The 21976-nt window shown below is 48.7% G+C and overlaps 2 protein-coding genes across 3 annotated transcripts in view; both read right to left on the bottom strand.

The window, feature by feature from the left end:
• Positions 1–10840, bottom strand: part of LOC308147088 (GRB2-associated-binding protein 1-like) — a 15893-nt gene extending 5053 nt beyond the window's left edge. The window contains 10 exon segments of the mRNA XM_080519162.1: positions 352–423; positions 567–796; positions 1968–2074; positions 3027–3109; positions 4767–5422; positions 6203–6410; positions 7185–7350; positions 7957–8085; positions 10576–10617; positions 10619–10840. Coding sequence (XP_080375288.1) covers positions 352–423; positions 567–796; positions 1968–2074; positions 3027–3109; positions 4767–5422; positions 6203–6410; positions 7185–7350; positions 7957–8085; positions 10576–10617; positions 10619–10651 — 1726 coding nt within the window. The 5' untranslated portion in view covers positions 10652–10840.
• An 861-nt stretch (positions 10841–11701) lies between these two features.
• Positions 11702–21179, bottom strand: LOC308147074 (NACHT, LRR and PYD domains-containing protein 12-like). Of its 2 annotated transcripts, none has more exons than XM_080519143.1 (11): positions 20825–21179; positions 19971–20045; positions 19683–19831; positions 17812–19597; positions 16041–16214; positions 15774–15956; positions 15219–15401; positions 14798–14980; positions 13012–13194; positions 12639–12812; positions 11702–12551 (listed from the first exon to the last, which is right to left on the bottom strand). In XM_080519143.1, exons 1-11 carry the CDS (start codon positions 20860–20862, stop codon positions 12542–12544), a joined length of 3138 nt encoding a protein of 1045 aa, XP_080375269.1. In that variant the 5' UTR covers positions 20863–21179; the 3' UTR covers positions 11702–12541. The 2 variants fall into 2 exon arrangements, with proteins under 2 accessions (XP_080375269.1, XP_080375270.1); XM_080519144.1 differs by having other exon boundaries at positions 19683–19854; positions 20825–20876.
• Between the last annotated feature and the right edge of the window lie 797 nt (positions 21180–21976).

The raw sequence follows: 21976 nt of genomic DNA, 5'->3' as shown, positions 1-21976 counted from the left end.
ATCTATTTGTGTGTAGATATCTATCTATCTATCTATCTATCTATCTATCTATCTATCTATCTAGATAGATATCTATTTGTAGATAGATATCTATCTATATAAATAGATACATAGATGTCTATCGAGATAGATAGATAGATAGATATCCAAATATCTATCCATCTATCTATCTATCTATCTAGATAGATATGTGTAGATAGATGTATATATCTAGCTAGATATATATGTGTAGATATATATATATAGATATCCATCTAAAACTTCACACAAGTGGGTGAAAGCGAAACAGAAAACGATTCCAAACAGACAAAAGAGTCTCCAGATAGAAAAAGTTCCCTGGAGAGTCTGTACCTCTTGTTTTGTGTACGACGTCTCCAGCCGCCTTGCCGTCGTTTCTCTCTGCAGGCTGGTCGCCACACACTCCTGCTGCCGCGCAACGTCAACAACAAACAACAAACAACAACAACAACAAACAACGCCCATGAGAAGACGACAACTGAACACCAAACGACGTCAAGCTACCATGAGAGGAGATGAAAGGCAGGTGAGGCGTCTGCCGCTCCGACCTTTGCGTTGAGGTTTGAGGTTGCGGTGGACGGGAGGGGGCGTGGCCTCCGCCCCGCCCCCCCGCCCGGCGGAGGGACGGAAGCCCATGTGGGCCGGAGGGGGCACCTGGCGTCCCAGGGCCGCCGTGTCCCCCGCCGGGGGGGACACGGAGGGGGACATGGGGACGTAGCTGCCGTCTCGGACCGAGGCGTCGGGCGGAGGAGGAGGTGGAGGAGGTGGAGGAGGAACCCTGTGGGAACCCAGAAGTTCACTTCCTGTTCATGGCGTCGTGGACCGACGACGCGTTAGCAGAACGGCGGCCATGTTTGGTCGCGTCCACATTTCTAGGAGCTTCTAGAATTCTAGAATCTGTTAGAATTTTAGGAACTTTTAGAATTCTAGAATATATCAGAATTCCAGAATCTGTTAGAATTCTAGGAACTTTTAGAATTCTAGGAGCTTTTAGAGTTCTAGAATCTGTTTAGAATTCTAGGAACTTATAGAATTCGGGAATATATCAGGATTCCAGAATCTGTTAGAATTCTAGGAACTTTTAGAATTCTAGGGGGTTTTAGAATTCTAGAATTTGTTTAGAATTCTAGGACCTTTTAGAATTCTAGGAGCTTTTAGAGTTCTAGAATCTGTTTAGAATTCTAGGAATTTATAGAATTCGGGAATATATCAGGATTCCAGAATCTGTTAGAATTCTAGGAACTTTTAGAATTCTAGGGGGTTTTAGAATTCTAGAATCTGTTTAGAATTCTAGGGGCTTCTAGATTTCTAGAATCTGTTTAGAATTCTAGGAACTTTTAGAATTCTAGGGGCTTCTAGATTTCTAGAATCTGTTTAGAATTCTAGGAACTTTTAGAATTCTAGAATCTGTTCTAGGAACTTTTGGGATTCTAGAATCTGTTAGAATTCTAGGAACGTTTAAAATTCTAGAATCTGATTAGAATTCTAGGAACTTTTAGAATTCCAGAATGTGTCAGTGTTCTAGAAAGTGTGATAGTTTAAAACATGTGGGAGTTCTAGAAATAGTTTAGGGACTTCTGATGGTTCTTTAATGTGTGAGAGTTCCATGAGATGGGAGAGTTCTAGAATTTGATCAAGCATGTGTACAAGTTGTATTTATGAAACTTCTAGATTTTCAGAGTTCTATGTTAGAAAATATGAAATATGTCAAAGTTGGGAGAGAATAAAAGTGAGACTCTACATGTTGTCAGAGTTCTAGACTGTGGACGTTCTCCAGTGTAGCAGTGATCTAGAACGTGAGTCAGAGAACCTGTCAGAACATGTCTGTGAGTTCTAGAACGTCCTGGGACGTCCTTTCATGTTCCATGTTCTAGTATAGAACTACAGCGGATTCACACGTTCACACACGGGGTTCTAGAGAACGCGTTCTTCCGTGTCGTTGGACCCACCGCGGCGCTAGCGGCGGCTCGGTGGTGGCGGCGCTCATGGAAACGTAGTTTTCATCCACGTCGTCTTCGGAGCAAACGCTGCCCAGAGGTACCATCCCTTTATTAAACTGAGAGAGAGAGGGGGGGAGAGAGAGAGAGAGAGAGAGAGAGAGAGAGAGAGAGAGAGAGACAGAGAGAGAGAGAGAGACAGAGACAGAGAGAGAGAGAGAGAGAGAGACAGAGAGACAGAGAGAGAGAGACAGAGAGAGAGAGAGAGAGTGAGAGAGAGAGACAGAGAGAGGGAGAGACAGAGAGAGAGACAGAGAGAGAGAGACAGAGAGACAGAGAGAGAGAGAGACAGAGAGAGAGAGAGAGAGACAGAGAGAGAGAGAGAGAGAGAGAGACAGAGAGAGAGAGAGAGAGAGAGAGACAAGAGAGAGAGAGACAGAGAGAGAGAGAGAGAGACAGAGAGAGAGAGAGAGAGAGAGAGAGAGAGAGACAGAGAGAGATAGAGACAGAGAGACAGAGACAGACACACAGAGAGAGAGAGAGACAGAGAGAGATAGAGACAGAGAGACAGAGACAGAGAGAGACAGAGACAGAGACAGAGACAGAGACAGACAGAGAGAGAGAGAGAGAGAGACAGAGACAGACAGAGACAGACAGAGACAGAGAGAGACAGAGAGAGAGAGAGAGAGAGAGAGAGAGAGGTCTCTATAAACTTGCATAAAAACAATAATAAAAACAACCCAACAAACGGAAAACAAACTATTAAATTAAGTTAATTTTTTAAAGATATTTTTATATATTTAGCCGGAGAGCTTTGTTCCAAATTAAAAGACATAATTGTGATTATGATTTATTTCCATAAAGAAATATATGTCACCATGTAGTGACGTATATTAGCTATAAATTAGCGGCGAGGACAATGAGCCGCGGCAGCACTGCTAACGCTAACCCTTGGAGTCGGATGCTTTTATTTTGTAATTGTGATTCCACAGAGTGCAGGGAGGAGGAGTGATGTGGTGTCATACTGAGTATTACAGGAAAGGTGACGTAGGGAAGACGTGAGTTACTCACGAAGTAGCTGTTGAAGCTCTCGCTGAACTCAAACATGCTAGCTCTGGCGGACAGCGGCCGCGGGACCTGGAGCGACTCGGGACCTGCAACACAAAGTCCAGACAGGAAGTGGGCGTCGTCTTCTGAGACCCAGAGAGAGAAGGAGGCGGAGCTAACACTGAATGGTGAAATTCCAAATAACCCTAAACTAAACCTCAACCTACCCTAACCCAAACCCTAACCCTAACCCTAACCCTAACCCTAATTTAACCCTAATCCTAACCACACCCTAACCCTAATTTAACCCTAATCCTAACCACACCCTAATCCTAATTTAACCATAATCCTAACCAAACCCTAATCCTAACCTAACCCTAACCTAACCCTAATCCTAACCTAACCCTAACCTAACCCTAATCCTAACCTATCTCTAACCTAACCCTAATCCTGACCTAACCCTAACCAAATGCTAATCCTACCCTAACTCTAACCTAACCTTACCCCAACCCTAATCCTAAACAAACCCTCATCCTAACCTAACCTAACCTAACCCTACCCTAACCTAACCCTAACCTAACCCTCATCCTAACCTACCCCTAACCTAACCTAACCTAACCTAACCCTAATCCTAACCTACCTTGAAACACGTTGAACGGTAAGCTAGCCACAATGCTAACTTCCCTAGCCTCCTTGCTGGCTGCAAACTGTGGAATGGATTTCCTGCCTCACAACTCCGAGTTAAACGCAGTTTAAGTTGTGATGCTGCAAACAGGTCCGGATTGTTTCCGCCCTTCAGATTAAAGCGTCTTAGCTGCTGATTAATCCCAAAGACCAGAAATCCGCCCAGAAAGACTTTAGAAGGTTTGTTTGTGACACGGCGCTCCGAGACGGGACCGTTATTCTGGAAGAACATTTACTTTCTCTATTTCAACATTCTGGACATTCGCTTTGTTCTCGGAAGTCGTGAAGACGAGACAGGAAGTCGTCCGGAATTTCAAATTAATGCCAATGACATTAGAAGAGTGTTTATGGGCGGAACGCCTGTGGCTGCTACTTTCATTTCAAACTAAAGTTCTATGAGGAATTTTGAGCTGAAATAACGAGGCGATAAAAGTGGCCGTTTTTCAAAAAGTTGCCCCTCCCCATGGACTGGGCGTCGGCCAGCTACTGTGGCTACTGGGCCACTCTTTCGTCTTTGTCTCACTTCCTCTTTGTCTCACTTCGCCTTTGTCTCACTTCCTCTTCGTCTCACTTCGCCTTTGTCTCACTTCGCCTTTGTCTCACTTCATCTTTGTCTCACTTCATCTTTGTCTCACTTCATCTTTGTCTCACTTCATCTTTGTCTCACTTCATCTTTGTCTCACTTCATCTTTGTCTCACTTCATCTTTGTCTCACTTCGCCTTTGTCTCACTTCGCCTTTGTCTCACTTCCTCTTTGTCTCACTTCCTCTTTGTCTCACTTCATCTTTGTCTCACTTCGCCTTTGTCTCACTTCGCCTTTGTCTCACTTCATCTTTGTCTCACTTCATCTTTGTCTCACTTCCTCTTTGTCTCACTTCGCCTTTGTCTCACTTCATGTTTGTCTCACTTCGCATTTGTCTCACTTCATGTTTGTCTCACTTCCTCTTTGTCTCACTTCCTCTTTTTCTCACTTCCTCTTTGTCTCACTTCCTCTTTGTCTCACTTCCTCTTTGTCTCACTTCCTCTAGCACACTGGCGGTGTGTTTCCGCCACCGACGACCGACCGACCGGCTGCTTTACTTGTTTGCCCCGGCGTTGTCATGGCGATGCTTCTGGGAAGACGTCCACCGTCTCCATCCCCGTCCCCGTCGTCCCTCCTCTCCGGCTCCGAGAGGCTCCGGGGGAGCGCGGTGGGACTCGTGCCCGGGGGGGCCGAGCTCCCTCCCGGGGGCGCGGCGGCCGAGGGCTTGGGCGGCCGCGGCGGCGGAGGCGTGGCGGCGGCGGCGTGGCGCTCCGACGGGGTCAGGGAGTCCACGCTGGGGGTGGACGACACCCGGCGGGGCCCCGGCGGGTGAAGCGTGGAGGCCGGCCGGGGGATCTGGTAGCCGGTCGCGGCGGAGCGCGCGGCGCCGCCGAGAGGTATGGCGACGGGACGCAGGTGGAAGTCCAAGGAGTGCTTCCTGGGGTGAGGGGACGGGTGGCAGCGGGGACGGACGGCCCCTCGCCTCTGGGGCGCCGGCGACACGCCGGCGTCCGGCGACCGGCCGAGGGGGGTCGGCATCACCGCCGCCGCCGCCGTCCAAGGCGCCGTCCTGTAGGACGGGCAGGAGGACGGCGGCGCCGCCGGGAGGGAAGGAGAAGACGAGGAGGAGGAAGAGGAGGAGGTGGTGGACGGAGGAGCGGAGAGGTGGTCGTTGGAGTCGGCTTCCAGGGAGGCGGAGGAACCCAGAGGAGGTCTGGAGAGAGAGAGAGAGAGAGAGAGAGAGAGAGAGAGAGAGAGAGACAGACAGACAGACAGACAGACAGAGAGACACAGAGAGAGAGAGACAGACAGACAGACAGACAGACAGACACAGAGAGAGAGAGAGAGAGAGAGAGAGAGATAGAGAGAGAGGTAAAACACTGACAGTTTCTTCAGTGCGGAGGACGAAACGTTTCTTAACCTAACTTCAGAAACGCTTCGTCTTTGTCTCCCATCGCCTTTGTCTCACTTCCTCCTTGTCTCACTTCCTCTTTGTCTCACTTCCTCTTTGTCTCACTTCCTCTTTGTCTCACTTCGCCTTTGTCTCACTTCCTCCTTGTCTCACTTCCTCTTTGTCTCACTTCCTCTTTGTCTCACTTCCTCTTTGTCTCACTTCGCCTTTGTCTCCCATCGTCTTTGTCTCACTTCCTCTTTGTCTCACATCTCGAAATAAACAACATAGTTTTCCGTTCCACAAACATTGACATAAAGAAAACGCAGTGATTGTTTTTCAGCGTTAACTAGATAATTATCTCATGATTCCGAGGAAAGAAATACGTGAAACAGTGTTTCTCGCCCTCATGGCCTCCTAGTGGCTGAACAAAGGAACTGCAGCCTAAACACTCCTACCAACACCAGGAGGTGTCGTTCCCAGTTGCCGCCATGTAAACATGATGCTACCGGCGAAAGTTGCGCTCAGTCGTCATGGAAACGTGGCGCTCCCTGTGTCGCCATGGAAACAGTGGATGAGAACTGTGACTGGTTGTTTCCTCACCTCATGTGACTCTGGCAGTGCGACAGCCACAGGTAGTCTTCCTCCACGCCGCCATCCGGCTCCAGGCGCCGCACGCTCACCGGGTCGTAAGGGGGCGGGACTGAACCCGTCACCGCGGCGACGGCGGCAGCGGTGGCGCTGACGGATGCGGGGATGGAGGCGGGGGAGGAGGAGGAGGAGGAGGAGGAGGCAGGAGGTCTGACTGGAACTGTGAAGTTTGGAGACGGAGTTTAAAGACCTTCTGATAAACTGTTTCTTGCTACATGCTACATGCTAGAGGCTACATGCTACAGCGTACATGCTACATGCTACAGGCTACAGCGTACATGCTACATGCTACAGCATACATGCTACATGCTACATGCTACAGGCTACATGCTACATGCTACATGCTACATGCTACAGGCTACATGCTACAGCGTACATGCTACATACTACATGCTACAGCGTACATGCTACATACTACATGCTACAGCGTACATGCTACATACTACATGCTACAGGCTACATGCTACAGCGTACATGCTACATACTACATGCTACAGCGTACATGCTACATACTACATGCTACATACTACATGCTACAGCGTACATGCTACAGCGTACGTGCTACATACTACATGCTACATACTACATGCTTCAGGGTACATGCTACAGCATACATGCTACATGCTACATACTACATGCTACATGCTACATGCTATAGGCTATAGGCTACAGCATACAGGCTACAGCGTACATGCTCCATGCTACATGCTACAGGGTACATGCTACAGGGTACATGCTACATGCTACAGGCTACCTGCTAAAGAGGTTTGGTTCTCACACACCAGCAATGCTACATGCTAAACACAACTACAGCCTGACTGATACCCTCATTAGCAGTGAGCTCGTTCCCTGAGGTAATACTCTCCAGTATACATAGTGCGTACTGGACACTATTGTACTTGTGGCACGTCAGGGCGAGTGGATCCCGCCTTACCCTCGTCGGTAGGGTTGAAGCCACACAGCAGGCAGATGGACGTCACCCAGCGGTTCATGTCCTCCTCGGACTCGGCCACCAGGTACCAGGTCCTCTCCTCCGTCCTCAGGTCAAAGACAAAGCTGCTCTCCAGCTCTTTCTTGGTGAAGGAGAGACCGGCGTCCACCTGGGGGACACACGGGGACACACGGGGACACACGGGGACGTGCCGTTAACGTGCTTTTCCACTGATCCAATCACAGGTGGCGAATCCTAAAGTGTGAACCGAACCACCGAGTCCGTCCAGGAGCTGCTGACCCCACTGGCTCTGGACCGTCAGTCTGCTGCCGATGGATCTACTGAGCTGCAAGGACAATCCTTACCTGAACCCGTTGTGGCATCCCTACCAGAACCAGAGTTTGAGTCCCTACCCCCTACCAGAACCAGGGTTTGAGTCCCTATCCCTACCAGAACCAGGGTCTGAACCCCTACCCCTCCCCTGAACCAAGGTTTGAATCCCTACCCTCTACTTGAGCCATTGTTTGAGTCCCTACCCCCTACCAGAACCAGGGTTTGAGTCCCTACCCTCTACTAGAACCAGGGTTTGAGTCCCTACCCCCTACCAGAACCAGGGTTTTAGTCCTTACCTCCTACCAGAACCAAGTTTGAGTCCCTACCCCCTACCAGAACCAGGGTCTGACTCACTACCCTCTACCGTCCCAGGGTTTGAATCTGCCCATGCCCCCGCCCATGTCCCCACCCACGTCTCCACCCATGTCCCCGCCTTCTTTACCTGCTCACACAGGTTGAGGTTGATGGTCCTGATCGGCCGCCGCGCCTGCTGGTTCTTGTAGTACTGTAGGACGTCCGGCTCGCCGCTCAGTCTTCCGCTCCGCAGGACGAACCAGCGCCGCTTCCAGGCCTGAGGAGAGACCAGGAAACACGAAGGGTTTTAATTTACCGTCCGTCCTACTTACGGCGTTCGGTCCTGCTCTCTCGCGCTGGCGACATCGCCGACGGAGGACGTCACGTAATGTATCCGATTACTCTGTAAGTTTGGACCTGATACTCGGCATCGGTGTAATTAAATTTAATTAAATTAAAAATTTTACATAAATTGCAAATGTGCCAGATTGTAGCAAAACCAGCTAATTAACCATTGCAGTACCGGGGCCGGCCACCGGGGGCCACACGAGCAGCAGAACGCGTAAAGGAATACGAAACAAGATAAAAACTATATAAACTACATTTACCTGAAATGAGTTCAGGACTGACTTACTTTAAGATGTTTCAGTGGTTTTTGTTCTGTTCTGTTCTGTTCTGTTCTGTTCTGTTCTGTTCTGTTCTGTTCTGTTCTGTTCTGTTCTGTTGGGATCATGTAATGTTTAAAAGACAAAAGGACTTTAGACTTTGGCCGGACCTCGTTCTGCTTTCCACTCCGCTGAACGTGAATGCTGAACATGAACGCCGTCCGGCGTTACGGGGCGAGTCCACCACCCCGCCATGACTCTTCGATAGTTTCGACAATCGCACCGTTTCATTGCAAAACCTGTTTTTCTAATCAATGTTTCTTAAATGTCCAGTTTGAGCCTTTGACTCCTGCCAGGCTCTCGCTTGTTGACGCCATCAGAACGCGCTGCGGTTGAAATCCCGCCGGGGGGGGGGGGTTTCCCTCTGTCCCGCCTCCCCAAACAGACTTCTGTCTCCTAGTGTCCGAACAGGAAGTGTCCGAACAGGAAGTGTCCGAACAGGAAGTGGCGGTCGGGGACGTCGTGTTTAGGAACGACTCTTCTATTCCGGACATCGATCAGGAAGTCGTTTGTCCGTTAATTAAAATACTTGTCGGTTCTTCTGAAAGGCACAACGAGAAGACGTCTGTTTCCCCCGTTGACCTCTGACCCCCGACAGGAAGTAGGAACAATGGATTGAAAATACCACTTCCTCCATCCGGCTCTGGACCCACAATCCCCACCAGACCTGAAGGGCAACGTTCCGCCGTTCGCTTCCTCCATCTTTGTCCGTCGCTCTTCGTCCGGTCGTTTGGACGAAGAGTCTGAGTGTCTGGACCCGTGGAGAGATTCTGACGGGAACCTCGGCCAACTTTATGATCGCAGACTCAACCGTGACTTTCTCACTGACCCCGAACCGTGGGGGGTCTTCAGGAGGACCTGCTGCTCAATGGGTTGTATCAGGGAGCTATTACCATTACTAGTACTCCTTGTAGTATCGGACAGAGTACTGGCATCAGTATCATACCCAATACTGGCATCGGACCCAATACTAGTATTGGCATCGAGCCCAATACTAGTATCGGTGTCAAGCCCAATACTAGTATCGGTATCGAGCCCAATACTAGTATTAGTATTAAAGTCAATACAAGTATTGGTATCGAGCCCAATACTAGTATCGGTATCGAGCCCAATACTAGTATTAGTATTAAAGTCAATACAAGTATTGGTATCGAGCCCAATACTAGTATCGGTATCGAACCCAATACTAGTATTGGTATTGAGCCCCAACACTAGTATTGGCATCGAGCCCAATACTAGCATCGGTATCAAAGTCAATACTAGTATTGGTATCGAGCTCAATACTAGTACTAGTATCAAAGTTTCAAACCAATTTGAATTATTATGATGGTGACTGTCAAAATAAAAGCACCAAGTTGGATTGTTATTACGGTGACTGTCAAAAATAAAAGCACCAAGTTGGATTGTTATAGTGACTGTCCACAATAAAAGCACCAAGTTGGATCGTTATAGTGACTGTCACAATAAAAGCACCAAGTTGGATAGTTATAGTGACTGTCAAAATAAAAGCACCAAGTTGGATTGTTATTACGGTGACTGTCAAAATAAAAGCACCAAGTTGGATTGTTATAGTGACTGTCACAATAAAAGCACCAAGTTGGATCGTTAGAGTGACTGTCACAATAAAAGCACCAAGTTGGATAGTTATAGTGACTGTCAAAAATAAAAGCACCAAGTTGGATTGTTATTACGGTGACTGTCAAAAATAAAAGCACCAAGTTGGATTGTTATAGTGACGGTCAAAATAAAAGCACCAAGTTGGATTGTTATTATGGCGACTGTCAAAATAAAAGCACCAAGTTGGATTATGATGATGGTGACTGACAAAATAAAAGCACCGAGTTGGATTGTTATTACAGCGACTGCCAAAATAAAACTACCTTTCACCCTGTTTCCATGGAAACGGATTCAGACCATTTTCAAAAAGTTGTGCTATCAGATTGTTTTCTAAAGTTGTGTTTTCCCTCCGTTTCCTATGAAAAGGACGAGGACTTCATTTTCAAAAAGTTGCGTTTTCCCCTGGTTTCCACTTGGACGGTGTGTGTGTGTGTGTGTGTGTGTGTGTGTGTGTGTGTGTGTGTGTCTGTGCGTGTGTGACTCACGTAGCGCCGCAGCTTCTTCTCTGGCGGAGACTTCCTCAGCCAGGCCTTCACACACCACCTCCCCGACTCCACTCATCCTGAGGCGGGTGGAGAAGGAGGTGGAGGAGGAGGGTGGGGGGGGGGGGGTCGACCAGGTGGGCTCCAAGTAACAGGTACACGTCCAATCAAACTGCAGCAGGCGGCCAATCAGGAGCCGGATCAGCCAGTCAGGAAACACATCTGGAGGAGAAGCCGGTCTGCAGGCTGTGGAGTAATCTATTACTTTGGAGCTGCTGCCTCGGTGGAGTCACACCTCCTTCTGAGAGGAGGAGGTCCTCTCTCTCTCTCTCTCTCTCTCTCTCTCTCTCTCTCTCTCTCTCTTCTCTCTCTCTCTCTCTCTCTCTCTCTCTCTCTCTCTCTCTCTCTCCTCTCTCTCTCCTCTCTCTCTCTCTCCTCTCTCTCTCTCTCTCTCTCTCTCTCTCTCTCTCTCTCTCTCTCTCTCTCTCTCTCTCTCTCTCTCTCTCTCCTCTCTCTCTCTCTCTCTCTCTCTCTCTCTCTCTCTCTCTCTCCTCACTCCTCCCATTCCGCTGCCCCTGAGCCATACAACAGGAAACTCCCCCCTGTGGTGTGTGTGTGTGTGTGTGTGTGTGTGTGTGTGTGTGTGTGTGTGTGAGACCAACAACAGGTTCGGCGTCTCCAAGTAAAGTAAATGTGTCGTAACTATAATCCAGTATCGTTTAAAAAATTCACAGTGTGACGACACTTCAGATTCAGATTAAGTTACATCAGTTAGAGGAGGAAGATGCTCTAAAATGTGGATTGGAGGAGGAAGATGCTCTAAAATGTGGATTAGAGGAGGAAGATGCTCTAAAATGTGGATTAGAGGAGGAAGACGCCTTCCTCATTCAATTTTTTTTCTTTCCTTCCTTTTCTCCCTGCTTCCTTCCTTCACCCGTTCGTCCAAACGGACAAACACTGCCATCTAGTGGCTGTTTGGGCATCACAAGTTCTCCTCACTATCTGCACAAACGTTCTTTCTTCGCTATTCCACTTGTTTTCTTGCTGCTTGAGATGATAGAATAGAACAGAACAGAATAGAACAGAATAGAACAGAAGGCTCTATTTGTCATTACATTATATGATTTTATTGGCATCAAAAGACATACAATAAGTGTGAAAATACACATTTAAAATCAATAGAAGTGCCATACGTATGTCCTCAGTGCCTTGGTGAATTGATTCGACGATGCTACGCTCTAGCTAGTTAGCAGCGCGAGAAGACCATAAAGACATTTTCTCCACTTTCTTTTGAGGAAAAACAACTGCTGTGTCAAAATACGATAGCGAGATCATTATAGACCCATCTCTGTCCCAAGCTCCGCCCCTGATAGACCCATGTCTGTCCTGAGCCCCCTGATAGACCCATGTCTGTCCTGAGCGTCCTGATAGACCCATGTCTGTCCTGAGCGTCCTGATAGACCCATGTCTGTCCTGAGCCCCCTGATAGACCCATGTCTGTCCTGAGCCCCATCATAGACCCATGTCTGTCCTGACTCCCCTGATAGACGCATGTCTGTCCTGAACCCCCTGATAGACCCATGTCTGTCCTGAGCCCTTGATCTCCTTTCGTTCCTCTTTCGTTCCGATTCACGAGGCTGTATTGTTTGGACTTCCAGATGTCCCAGAGTTGACTTGACGACACCTCTGGTTTAGTTCTGGGCCCTGATGTCGCTGCTTGCAAGCCTTCTGAGGTCTGTGGAATCTTAAACGGACTGCGGTTCCTTGCAATCGATGGTCACTGGGGACATTTTTGGGGCCTTCTCTCCCATTTTAGGGACGACTTTGTGATTCTACTTCTGAGCAAAGAGATTGATAAGTTCCTCCATCAAGGGGGTCAAGGGTCTTCAAGTGGTCCCTTTGTCACTCACTGCTGGATGAATCTCGGCTGTCCTCAGTGGACATCAGGACACCAGGCGTCCTCTCTGCTCTACTTCCACCTGCAGAGAGACGAGACGAGCAGTCAAACACTGACCTCTGTTGTCCACCTGCTGGAAGCAGCTGGACTCAGTCCAACATCTACTGACCAGAGAGTCTGTAGGCGGCAGTCTGGACTCTCCTGAAGACCAACCAGCTGCTCCACATCTGCATCCTGGAGGTTGTTGAAACTCAGGTAGAGCTCCTCCAGGTGGGAGGGGTTGGACTTCAGGGCCGAGGCCAGAGAAGAACAGCTGGTCTCCGACAAGCTGCAGTCAAACAACCTGAATAAAGAGAGAAAGCATGAGAATGAATGAGGAGAACCAATCAGATGTGTTGATGGAGAAACGATCAGCTGAAGCCACCAGGAGGAGAAAGAGTCTCATCAACATGCTGGTCAGCAAGAAGCTCAGTCCATGTCTCACTGCAGGACCAGAGTCTCACATCACAAACGTCTACAACAGTAACAGACGGTCAACTGACCTCAGAGTCTCCAGACCACACAGTGGACTCTCCAGAAAACCACACAGCTGCTGAACTCCTGGATCCTGCAGCTGGTTCCCACTCAGGTCCAGATGTTTCAGCTGTTCCAGGAGGGAGGGGCTGGACTTCAGAGCCGAGACCAGAGAGGAACAGCTGTTCTGGGACAGACTGCAGTTAATCAGCCTGAACAAAGAGAGAAAGACGTGAGATTAGAGGACAGAGTCTGGTGTTGAAGTCGTAGACGTCCCACGTCGCTTGTTGCATGACCGGGACACATGGTTCTTCTTCCGGGTCACCAGACACTCGCCCACCAGGCCTGGCTCCAGAGGTGTGACCCGGTGACCCTCGTCACAAGACCGTGCAAGCCCTCCTGCCACGGCAAGGCCACAGTCCAACAAGGGCCCATCAGAACCAGGATTAATTACAAGGTCAATGGTTGAAAAAAGACGTTGTTATTGTCTGAAATAAGTTTTGAGAAGTCGGAGGTTCTTGATTGGTTGATTAAATCAATGTTTTTCAACCTTTCTGAGCCAAGACACACTTTTTTGTTTGGAAAACTCTGGAGTCACACCTCCACCTCCACCTCCACCACCACCACCTGAAAATGTTAAAAAGTTAACCTCTGTAGCCTCTATTAACAATATAAAGTCTTTATCATCAAAGACATCAAAGTCATTCTCATCAAAGTTTGATCAACAGGAATCCAGTAAATCCAGAAAGCAAGGACTTTTTTTAATAGTGCCTCCCTCAGTGTGAAACCTGGACCTGATGGATGAAGAGCTGAGATCCTGGTTTTCAAAAACTTCTCCATCACTGTCACTGACACAGTACTTTGATACAAGATGGTAGCAGGAGGTGGAGATGAACCACACTGACGTCTGTCACTTTACATTTCACCGGCAAAGTTCTGTGCTGCCCTCTAGTGGTGAAGAGTATTTATACATGATTACTCTGCAACACACTGCCCTCTAGTGGTGAAGAGTATTTATACAGGATTACTCTGCAACACACTGTCCTCTAGTGGTGAAGAGTATTTATACATCATTACTCTGCAACACACTGTCCTCTAGTGGTGAAGAGTATTTATACAGGATTACTCTGCAACACACTGTCCTCTAGTGGTGAAGAGTATTTATACAGGATTACTCTGCAACACACTGTCCTCTAGTGGTGAAGAGTATTTATACAGGATTACTCTGCAACACACTGTCCTCTAGTGGTGAAGAGTATTTATACATGATTACTCTGCTACACACTGTCGCTGTGAGAACAAAGGTTTTTTTAGAAAAAAATGTGAAATGTGATAATTTCCCACGGCTCAGCTGACGATCTGGAGGAAACACCAGAGGGTGAACAACTCTGGATTATATTATTGTAAATTTGGAGTTCACAGAGGAATAATGATGGATAATTTGAAATCCACGCTATTTGAAATATTACTAAAATGTTTGCAATGCGGTCAGACTGGTAATCAATATGTAAATTAAGATAACCAGTGATTGTGTTTGTCATGTATAATAGAAAAGAAGTGATGCTTGTAAATGGTGGTACACAAAATCTGAGGGCTGCGGGAAACAAAGACCCTGGTACTCCAAGGTGGCAGACCACTGACAGAAATGTCCTTTTCTAAAAGTGAGTTTCAACTAATTGAGGCACCTTTTTCCCCTCCCCCCACTGAAAATAGAGAGTGCAGGTTTAGTGGGGGAGAAGAGCCGGAGCTTCAGGTCCAAACAGGCGGAGAAGTGGAAAACGACGTCAACAAACACAAACGAACATGGAGGCTGACCTCAGAGTCTCCAGACCACAGAGAGGACTCTCCAGAAAACCACACAGCTGCTCAACGCCTGAATGCTGAACCTCGTTCTCGCTCAGGTCCAGATGTTTCAGGTGTTCCTGGAGGGAGGGGTTGGACTTCAGAACTGAGGCCACAGAGGAACAGCTGGTCTCTGAAAAGCTGCATCCCCTCAACCTGGATAAAGAGAGAAAGCATGAGAACGAATGAGGAGAACCAATCAGACGTGTTGATGGAGAAACGATCAGCTCCTCGTTACTGAGTCCTGATCAATGAGCTGTTCTGTTGTTGTGGATCTTCATCATCACCCTCATCATCCTCATGTCCACACACAGCTGAGCTCAGTCCATGTCTCACTGCAGGACCAGAGTCTCACACCACAAACGTCTACAACAGTAACAGACGGTCAACTGACCTCAGAGTCTCCAGACCACACAGTGGACTCTCCAGAAAACCACACAGCTGCTCAACTCCTGGATCCTGCAGCTGGTTCCCACTCAGGTCCAGATGTTTCAGATGTTCCAGGAGGGAGGGGTTGGACTTCAGAGCCGAGACCAGAGAGGAACAGCTGGTCTGGGACAACCTGCAGCTCTTCAACCTGAATAAAGAGAGAAAGACGTGAGATTAGAGGACAGAGTCTGATGGTGAAGACGGCGTTCGCTGGTCGTTGCTGGTCTGAGAGACACCAGGAGGGTCCAAACTCTGATTCTCATCGGATGTGAGGGATTGTCCTCAAAACGAGTCTCTGAGTCACTTTCACTCCAACTTCCTTATTTGGCATGAACTTCAAACGTCGTCGCAGGAATATACGCCTCCACAGCGCGGGGAGTTTGAGTTCTACCCTCAAAGTCTTCACAGTTCTCGTGGGAATAGTAGTTTTCCCCACAACCCGGGTCTGGGTCTCCTGGAAAGAATCAGCCTGGAGCGTCAACACAACCTGCACTGCACACAAACCAACATGGAGTCTTACTCCAGAGTCTCCAGACCACACAGTGGATTCTCCAGAAAACCACACAGCTGCTGAACTCCTGGATCCTGCAGCTGGTTCCCACTCAGGTCCAGATGTTTCAGATGTTTCAGGAGGGAGGGGCTGGACTTCAGGGTCGAAACCAGAGAGGAACAGCTGGTCTGGGACAACCTGCAGTCAAACAACCTGAATGAAGAGAGGAAGACGTGAGATGAGAGGACAAAGTCTGATGTTGAAGACATTGAGACTGGGGGAGTTTAGAAAAGTGACCTCAGAGTCTCCAGGGTGCAGTTTGGACTCCTCAGTCCAGCACACAGGACCCTCACTGAGGAATCCTTCAGGTCGTTGTTACTCAGGTCCAGATGTTCCAGGTGTGAGGGGTCAGCCCTCAGAGCAGAGCAGATCACCTCACAGTGAGCGTCGGACAGGGCACAGTCACAAAGTCTGCAAAGAGACGGAGAGAGGACACTTCCTGTTGGACACTTCCTGTTGGACCTCAGAGCTTCAGATCATTTGCAGCAGTTGAAAAGAATTTCAGGAGTTCAATGTAAAAGATTTGAGTATAACTAGAATATCAGACAATAACAGAGAAATGAATAAATCCTCCTGAACTCAAAGAGTAAAGACAATAAATGACTTGTGTTTAAGTGTATTTAACAGTTATATCATATAGAGAGAAAACCTTTCAACCCTGTGAGTACTAAGGTATGAAGGTACAAAGGTACTAAGCTGCGAAGGTACTAAGGTACAAAGGTACTAAGGTACAAAGGTAATAAGCTGCGAAGGTATTAAGGTCAAAGGTACTAAGGTACAATGGTAATAAGCTGCGAAGGTACTAAGGTACAAAGGTACAAAGGTACTAAGCTGCGAAGGTATTAAGGTACAAAGGTACTAAGGTACAAAGGTAATAAGCTGCGAAGGTACTAAGGTACAAAGGTACTAAGGTAATAAGCTGCGAAGGTACTAAGGTACGAAGGTACAAAGGTACAAAGGTAATAAGCTGCGAAGGTACGAAGGTATTAAGGTACAAAGGTACTAAGGTACAAAGGTAATAAGCTGCGAAGGTACTAAGGTACTAAGGTACTAAGGTACGAAGGTACGAAGGTACTAAGGTACGAAGGTACGAAGGTACTGAGGTACTATGGTACTGAGGTACTATGGTTCTATGGTACTGAGGTACGAAGGTACGAAGGTACGAAGGTACTAAGGTACTAAGGTACTAAGGTACTAAGGTACTAAGGTACTATGGTACTATGGTACTATGGTACTATGGTACTATGGTACTGAGGTACTATGGTACTGAGGTACTATGGTACTAAGGTACTATGGTACTGAGGTACTAAGGTACTAAGGTACTAAGGTACTAAGGTACGAAGGTACTAAGGTACTAAGGTACTAAGGTACTAAGGTACTAAGGTACTAAGGTACTATGGTACTATGGTACTATGGTACTGAGGTACTATGGTACTGAGGTACTATGGTACTATGGTACTATGGTACTATGGTACTGAGGTACTATGGTTCTATGGTACTGAGGTACGAAGGTACTAAGGTACGAAGGTACGAAGGTACGAAGGTACTAAGGTACTAAGGTACTAAGGTACTAAGGTACTAAGGTACTAAGGTACTAAGGTACTAAGGTACTAAGGTACTATGGTACTATGGTACTATGGTACTATGGTACTGAGGTACTATGGTACTGAGGTACTGAGGTACTATGGTACTAAGGTACTATGGTACTGAGGTTCTGCATGTAAAGCAGCTGCAGAACTCTCCAGTCGTTGACTCTTTAGTTGCGTTCCAGCTCATTCTACACGTTTGGACGTATACTACAACTGGTGTACTGTAGTTTTCTGTATTTCCCTTTGAGAAGCAGTTTATTTCTGGCGTCTTGTTGGTGAGCGGAGGAGTAAAACGGAACGAGTTCGGCATTTTGGCAAAGTCGTTAAAGTTTTATGAAAACTTTTTACCAAAAATAAAAAAGGAAGTACTTTCTACAAACACGACTGAGACATTTCACCATGAGGACACGAGGACCCACCGAGCCTTCCTGCACTTCCTCACGGCGGGGATCAGTCTCCTCCGTCCCTCCCATGACGTCTTGTACTTGTCCAGGTCCAGCTCCTCCAGGACCTGGTCTGACATCTGCAGCATGTAGGCCAGAGCAGAGCAGTGGATCTCAGAGAGCTTCGTCTCCGATCGGTTCTCTGTCTTCAGGAAGTCCTGGATCTCCCGATGGACCGAGACGTCCTTCATCTCCGTGAGACAGTGGAAGATGTTGATGCTTCGGTCAGGAGACATTTCTTGATCATTGATGTCTTTCAGGTTCTGGACGACCTTCTGGATGGTTCCTGGACTGATGTCCGTCCGACCCAGCAGACCCCCTAAGAGTCTCTGGTTGGACTTCAGAGACAGGCCATGAAGGAAGCGGACAAATATGTCCAGGTGGCCGTTCGGACTTCTGAGGGACTTCTGCAGGACTTTCTTCAGGAAGATGTCCAGAAAGAACCCGGGATCCTCCCCGAGGAAGGTCTTCAGCTCTTCCGTCTTCCTGCTGGTGAAACAGTGGAACAAGTCGACTGCAGCCAGAAACTCCTGGACACTCAGGTGGACGAAGCTGTAGACGGGTTTCTGGAAGATCACAGACTCTCTCTTGAAGATCTGGGTACAGACTCCAGAGTGCAGCGAGGCCTCGGTCACATCCAGACCACACTGCTCCAGGTCTTGCTGGTAGAACATGATGCTTCCTCTCTCCAGATGTTCTAAGGCCAGCCGGCCCAGCTTCAGAAGAACCTCCCTGTCCGCCTCCGTCAGCTCCTGTGGACCCGTCTCATGTCCTCCACGGTACCTGAGCTTCTTCCGGTGTGTCTGAACCAGCAGGAAGTGGGAGTACATGTCCGTCAGGGTCTGGGGCAGCTCTCCTCTCGGTTCCGGGGTCAACATGTGCTCCAGAACGGTGGCAGTGATCCAGCAGAAGACTGGGATTCCACACATGATGTGGAGGCTCCTGGAGGTCTGGATGTGGGAGAGGATCCTGCTGCTCAGACCCTCATCGCCCAGCCTCCTCCTGAAGTACTCCTCCTTCTGGGGGTCCGTGAAGCCTCGCACCTCCGTCAGTCTGTCCACACATGACGGAGGGATCTGATTGGCCGCCGCCGGTCGGGAAGTGATCCAGACCTGAGCCGAGGGCAGCAGATCCCCCCGGATGAGGTTTGTGAGCAGCAGGCCGACCGAAGACTCTTGTGAGACGTGGACCACCTGCTGGGAGCTGCTGAAGTCCAGAGGAAGTCTGCTTTCATCCAGACCGTCAAAGATGAAGAGCAGCCTGCAGACCGCCAGCTCCTCTGCCGTCACCTTCTGTAAGGCCGGATGGAAAACCTGGAGCAGCGTGAGAAGACTGTAGGGCTGCTCTCGGATCAGGTTCAGCTCCCTGAAGGAGAGCACCACCAGCACCCCCACGTCCTGGTTCTCCAGGCCCTCGGCCCAGTCCAGACTGAACTTGTGTACCGAGAAGGTCTTTCCACTGCCGGCCACGCCGCTGGTCAGCACCACCCGGATGTGTCTGTGCTGCTCAGCCGAGGCTCTGAAGAGGTCCTGACACCTGATGGACGTGTCCTGGAGGCTCTGCTTCCTGGACCCCGTCTCCAGCTGGTTCAGCTCCGGGTCCCTCTGGACGTCCTCACTGTGTCCCTCTGTGATGTGGAGCTCAGTGAAGACCCTGTTGAGGAGGGTTCCTCCTCCTGCTTCCTCACTTCCTTCAACCACACGTTCACATCTGCTCCTCAGACTCTGCTTGTGTTCCTCTAGAACCTTCTGCAGACCACCACCTGCTCAGAGACCACAACCATCAGATCAGTCAACAAGTCCAGTGAGGACAGACGAGCCCCTCGGAGGACACGTGTCCACTCTTACTGGGTGCAGGTCCTCTTCTGGATCTTTCTGCACACTGAGGACAGCAGGAGGGTCCTGGGGAACCACCCTGGTCCTGGTGTCCACAGCTCCACCAGACTGGAGCCTTCAGGACGTCCTGACCATCGTCATCGTCACTCCTCTTCCTCTTTCTGTGGACGCGAAGTAACATGTCCTTTGAGCAACACGGGACAAAGATTCAGCTTCGACTGTCCCTGCTTCAAAGCCCTGGACCTGAACGTGTCTCACTCTGGTTCAGAGGACATGAAAGGAAAACAAAGTGTCTCTTACTTTGTGTCTGAAGGTCCAGGTTGAGGACGGAACAAGACTGGAAGATGTTTGGACTGGTCACTCTTCAGGGACAACCTGAGACGAAGATTCAGAAGTGGACAGTTTTAATGGTTCGTCATAAGAGGTGAACCAGGACGGAGGCCCCGCCCACACAGGACCAGGATGTCCACACCGGACCAGGATGTCCACACCAGGTGAACGTGAAGATACAGAGAATTAGACTGACAGAAAGGAGACGTTCACAGTGAGGGACGCTTTAGCCTGTCCTCTGACTCATACCTGTCCTCTGAAGTCTCCTACCTGTCCTCTGACTCTGACGTCTCCTACCTGTCCTCTGACTCTGATGTCCCTTACCTGTCCTCTGACTCTGACGTCTCTGACTTGTCCTCTAATGTCTCTTACCTGTCCTCTGACTCTGATGTCCTTTACCTGTCCTCTGACTCTGACGTCTCCTACCTGTCCTCTGATGTCTCTTACCTGTCCTCTGACTCTGACGTCTCTGACTTGTCCTCCAATATCTCTTACCTGTCCTCTGACTCTGACGTCTCTTACCTGTCCTCTGACGTCTCTGACTTGTCCTCCAATGTCTCTTACCTGTCCTCTGACTCTGACGTCTCTTACCTGTCCTCTGACATCTCTTACCTGTCCTCTGACATCTCTTACCTGTCCTCTGACATCTCTTACCTGTCCTCTGACATCTCTTACCTGTCCTCTGACTCTGACATCTCTGACTTGTCCTCTATCGTCTCCGACCTGTCTTCTGATTCTGACGTCTCTGACCTGTCCTCTAAGTCTCTGACCTGTCCTCTCACCTGTCCCCTGACGTCTCTTACCTGTCCTCTGACGTCTCTTACCTGTCCTCTGACCTGAGGTCCTCTTCCTGCCCAGACATGTCCCGTCAGGCTGAGAGACAAAGAAGCAGCAAGAATCCTCACAAACCTGTTCCGACGTTTAATTTCTCATTAAGTCGAGAGCAAGGCGGCGCACAACTCCCAGTAATACCACTGTATTACCAGTGGGGGGCGCCAGAGTGCAAAACCTTGTCGGGGCATTGAGGAAGCTTTAGGAAACACCCGGGACAGGAAAATAACGAGGACCAGAAAAAAAAGTCTTACTTTGTGAAAAGTCCTCAATTTGTTTGTCTCAGTTTCTCAATTGTCCCCACTGAGCAGTAATTACAAGAAGTCCACACACACACACACACACACACACACACACACACACACACACACACACACACACACACACACACACACACACACACACACACACACACACACACACACACACACACACACACACACACACACACACACACACACCCTTCACTTCCTCACAGAAAGTAAATTATTCCCCCTATATTAAATAATCAGAACTTTATTTAGTCAATTCTCCAGATTGGTTTTTATTTATTTATTTATTCTTTCTATTTCAAGCCTCAGTGGGACTTTTAGAAACACAGATTGTAAAATCTTCATTTTTTTATGTCCAGAAAGTTTCGAGGTCCAGATTAATTTAGATTAATCTTATTAAAAACAGCCGAACGTGTTGTTATTGTTAGAGAACCAGGAAGTATGACACACACACACACACACACACACACACACACACACACACACACACACACACACACACACACACACACACACACACACACACACACACACACACACACACACACACACACACACACACACACTCACCTGCTTCTCCGACTGTCAGCTGGAATCTGGACTTGCTGGTTTCCCGGTTGGATTCTTGTACCTGGTTCACCTGAACACAGAGGCTCCGCCCCCTTCATCAGGACACAACGTCCTCCAGCTGTCTGACTCGAGAGTCCTCACACACACACACACACGCACACGCGCACACGCACACACGCGCACACACGCACACACACACCCGCACACACGCACACACGCACCCGCACACACACACACGCGCACACACGCACACGCACACACACACACGCACACACGCACACACGCACACACACACACGTGAGT

Source organism: Blennius ocellaris, assembly GCF_963422515.1.
Source record: "Blennius ocellaris genome assembly, chromosome: 23".
Taxonomy (NCBI): domain Eukaryota; kingdom Metazoa; phylum Chordata; class Actinopteri; order Blenniiformes; family Blenniidae; genus Blennius; species Blennius ocellaris.
Note: the sequence above shows the minus strand (reverse complement) of the source record. Positions and strands in the feature narration are given on the sequence as shown.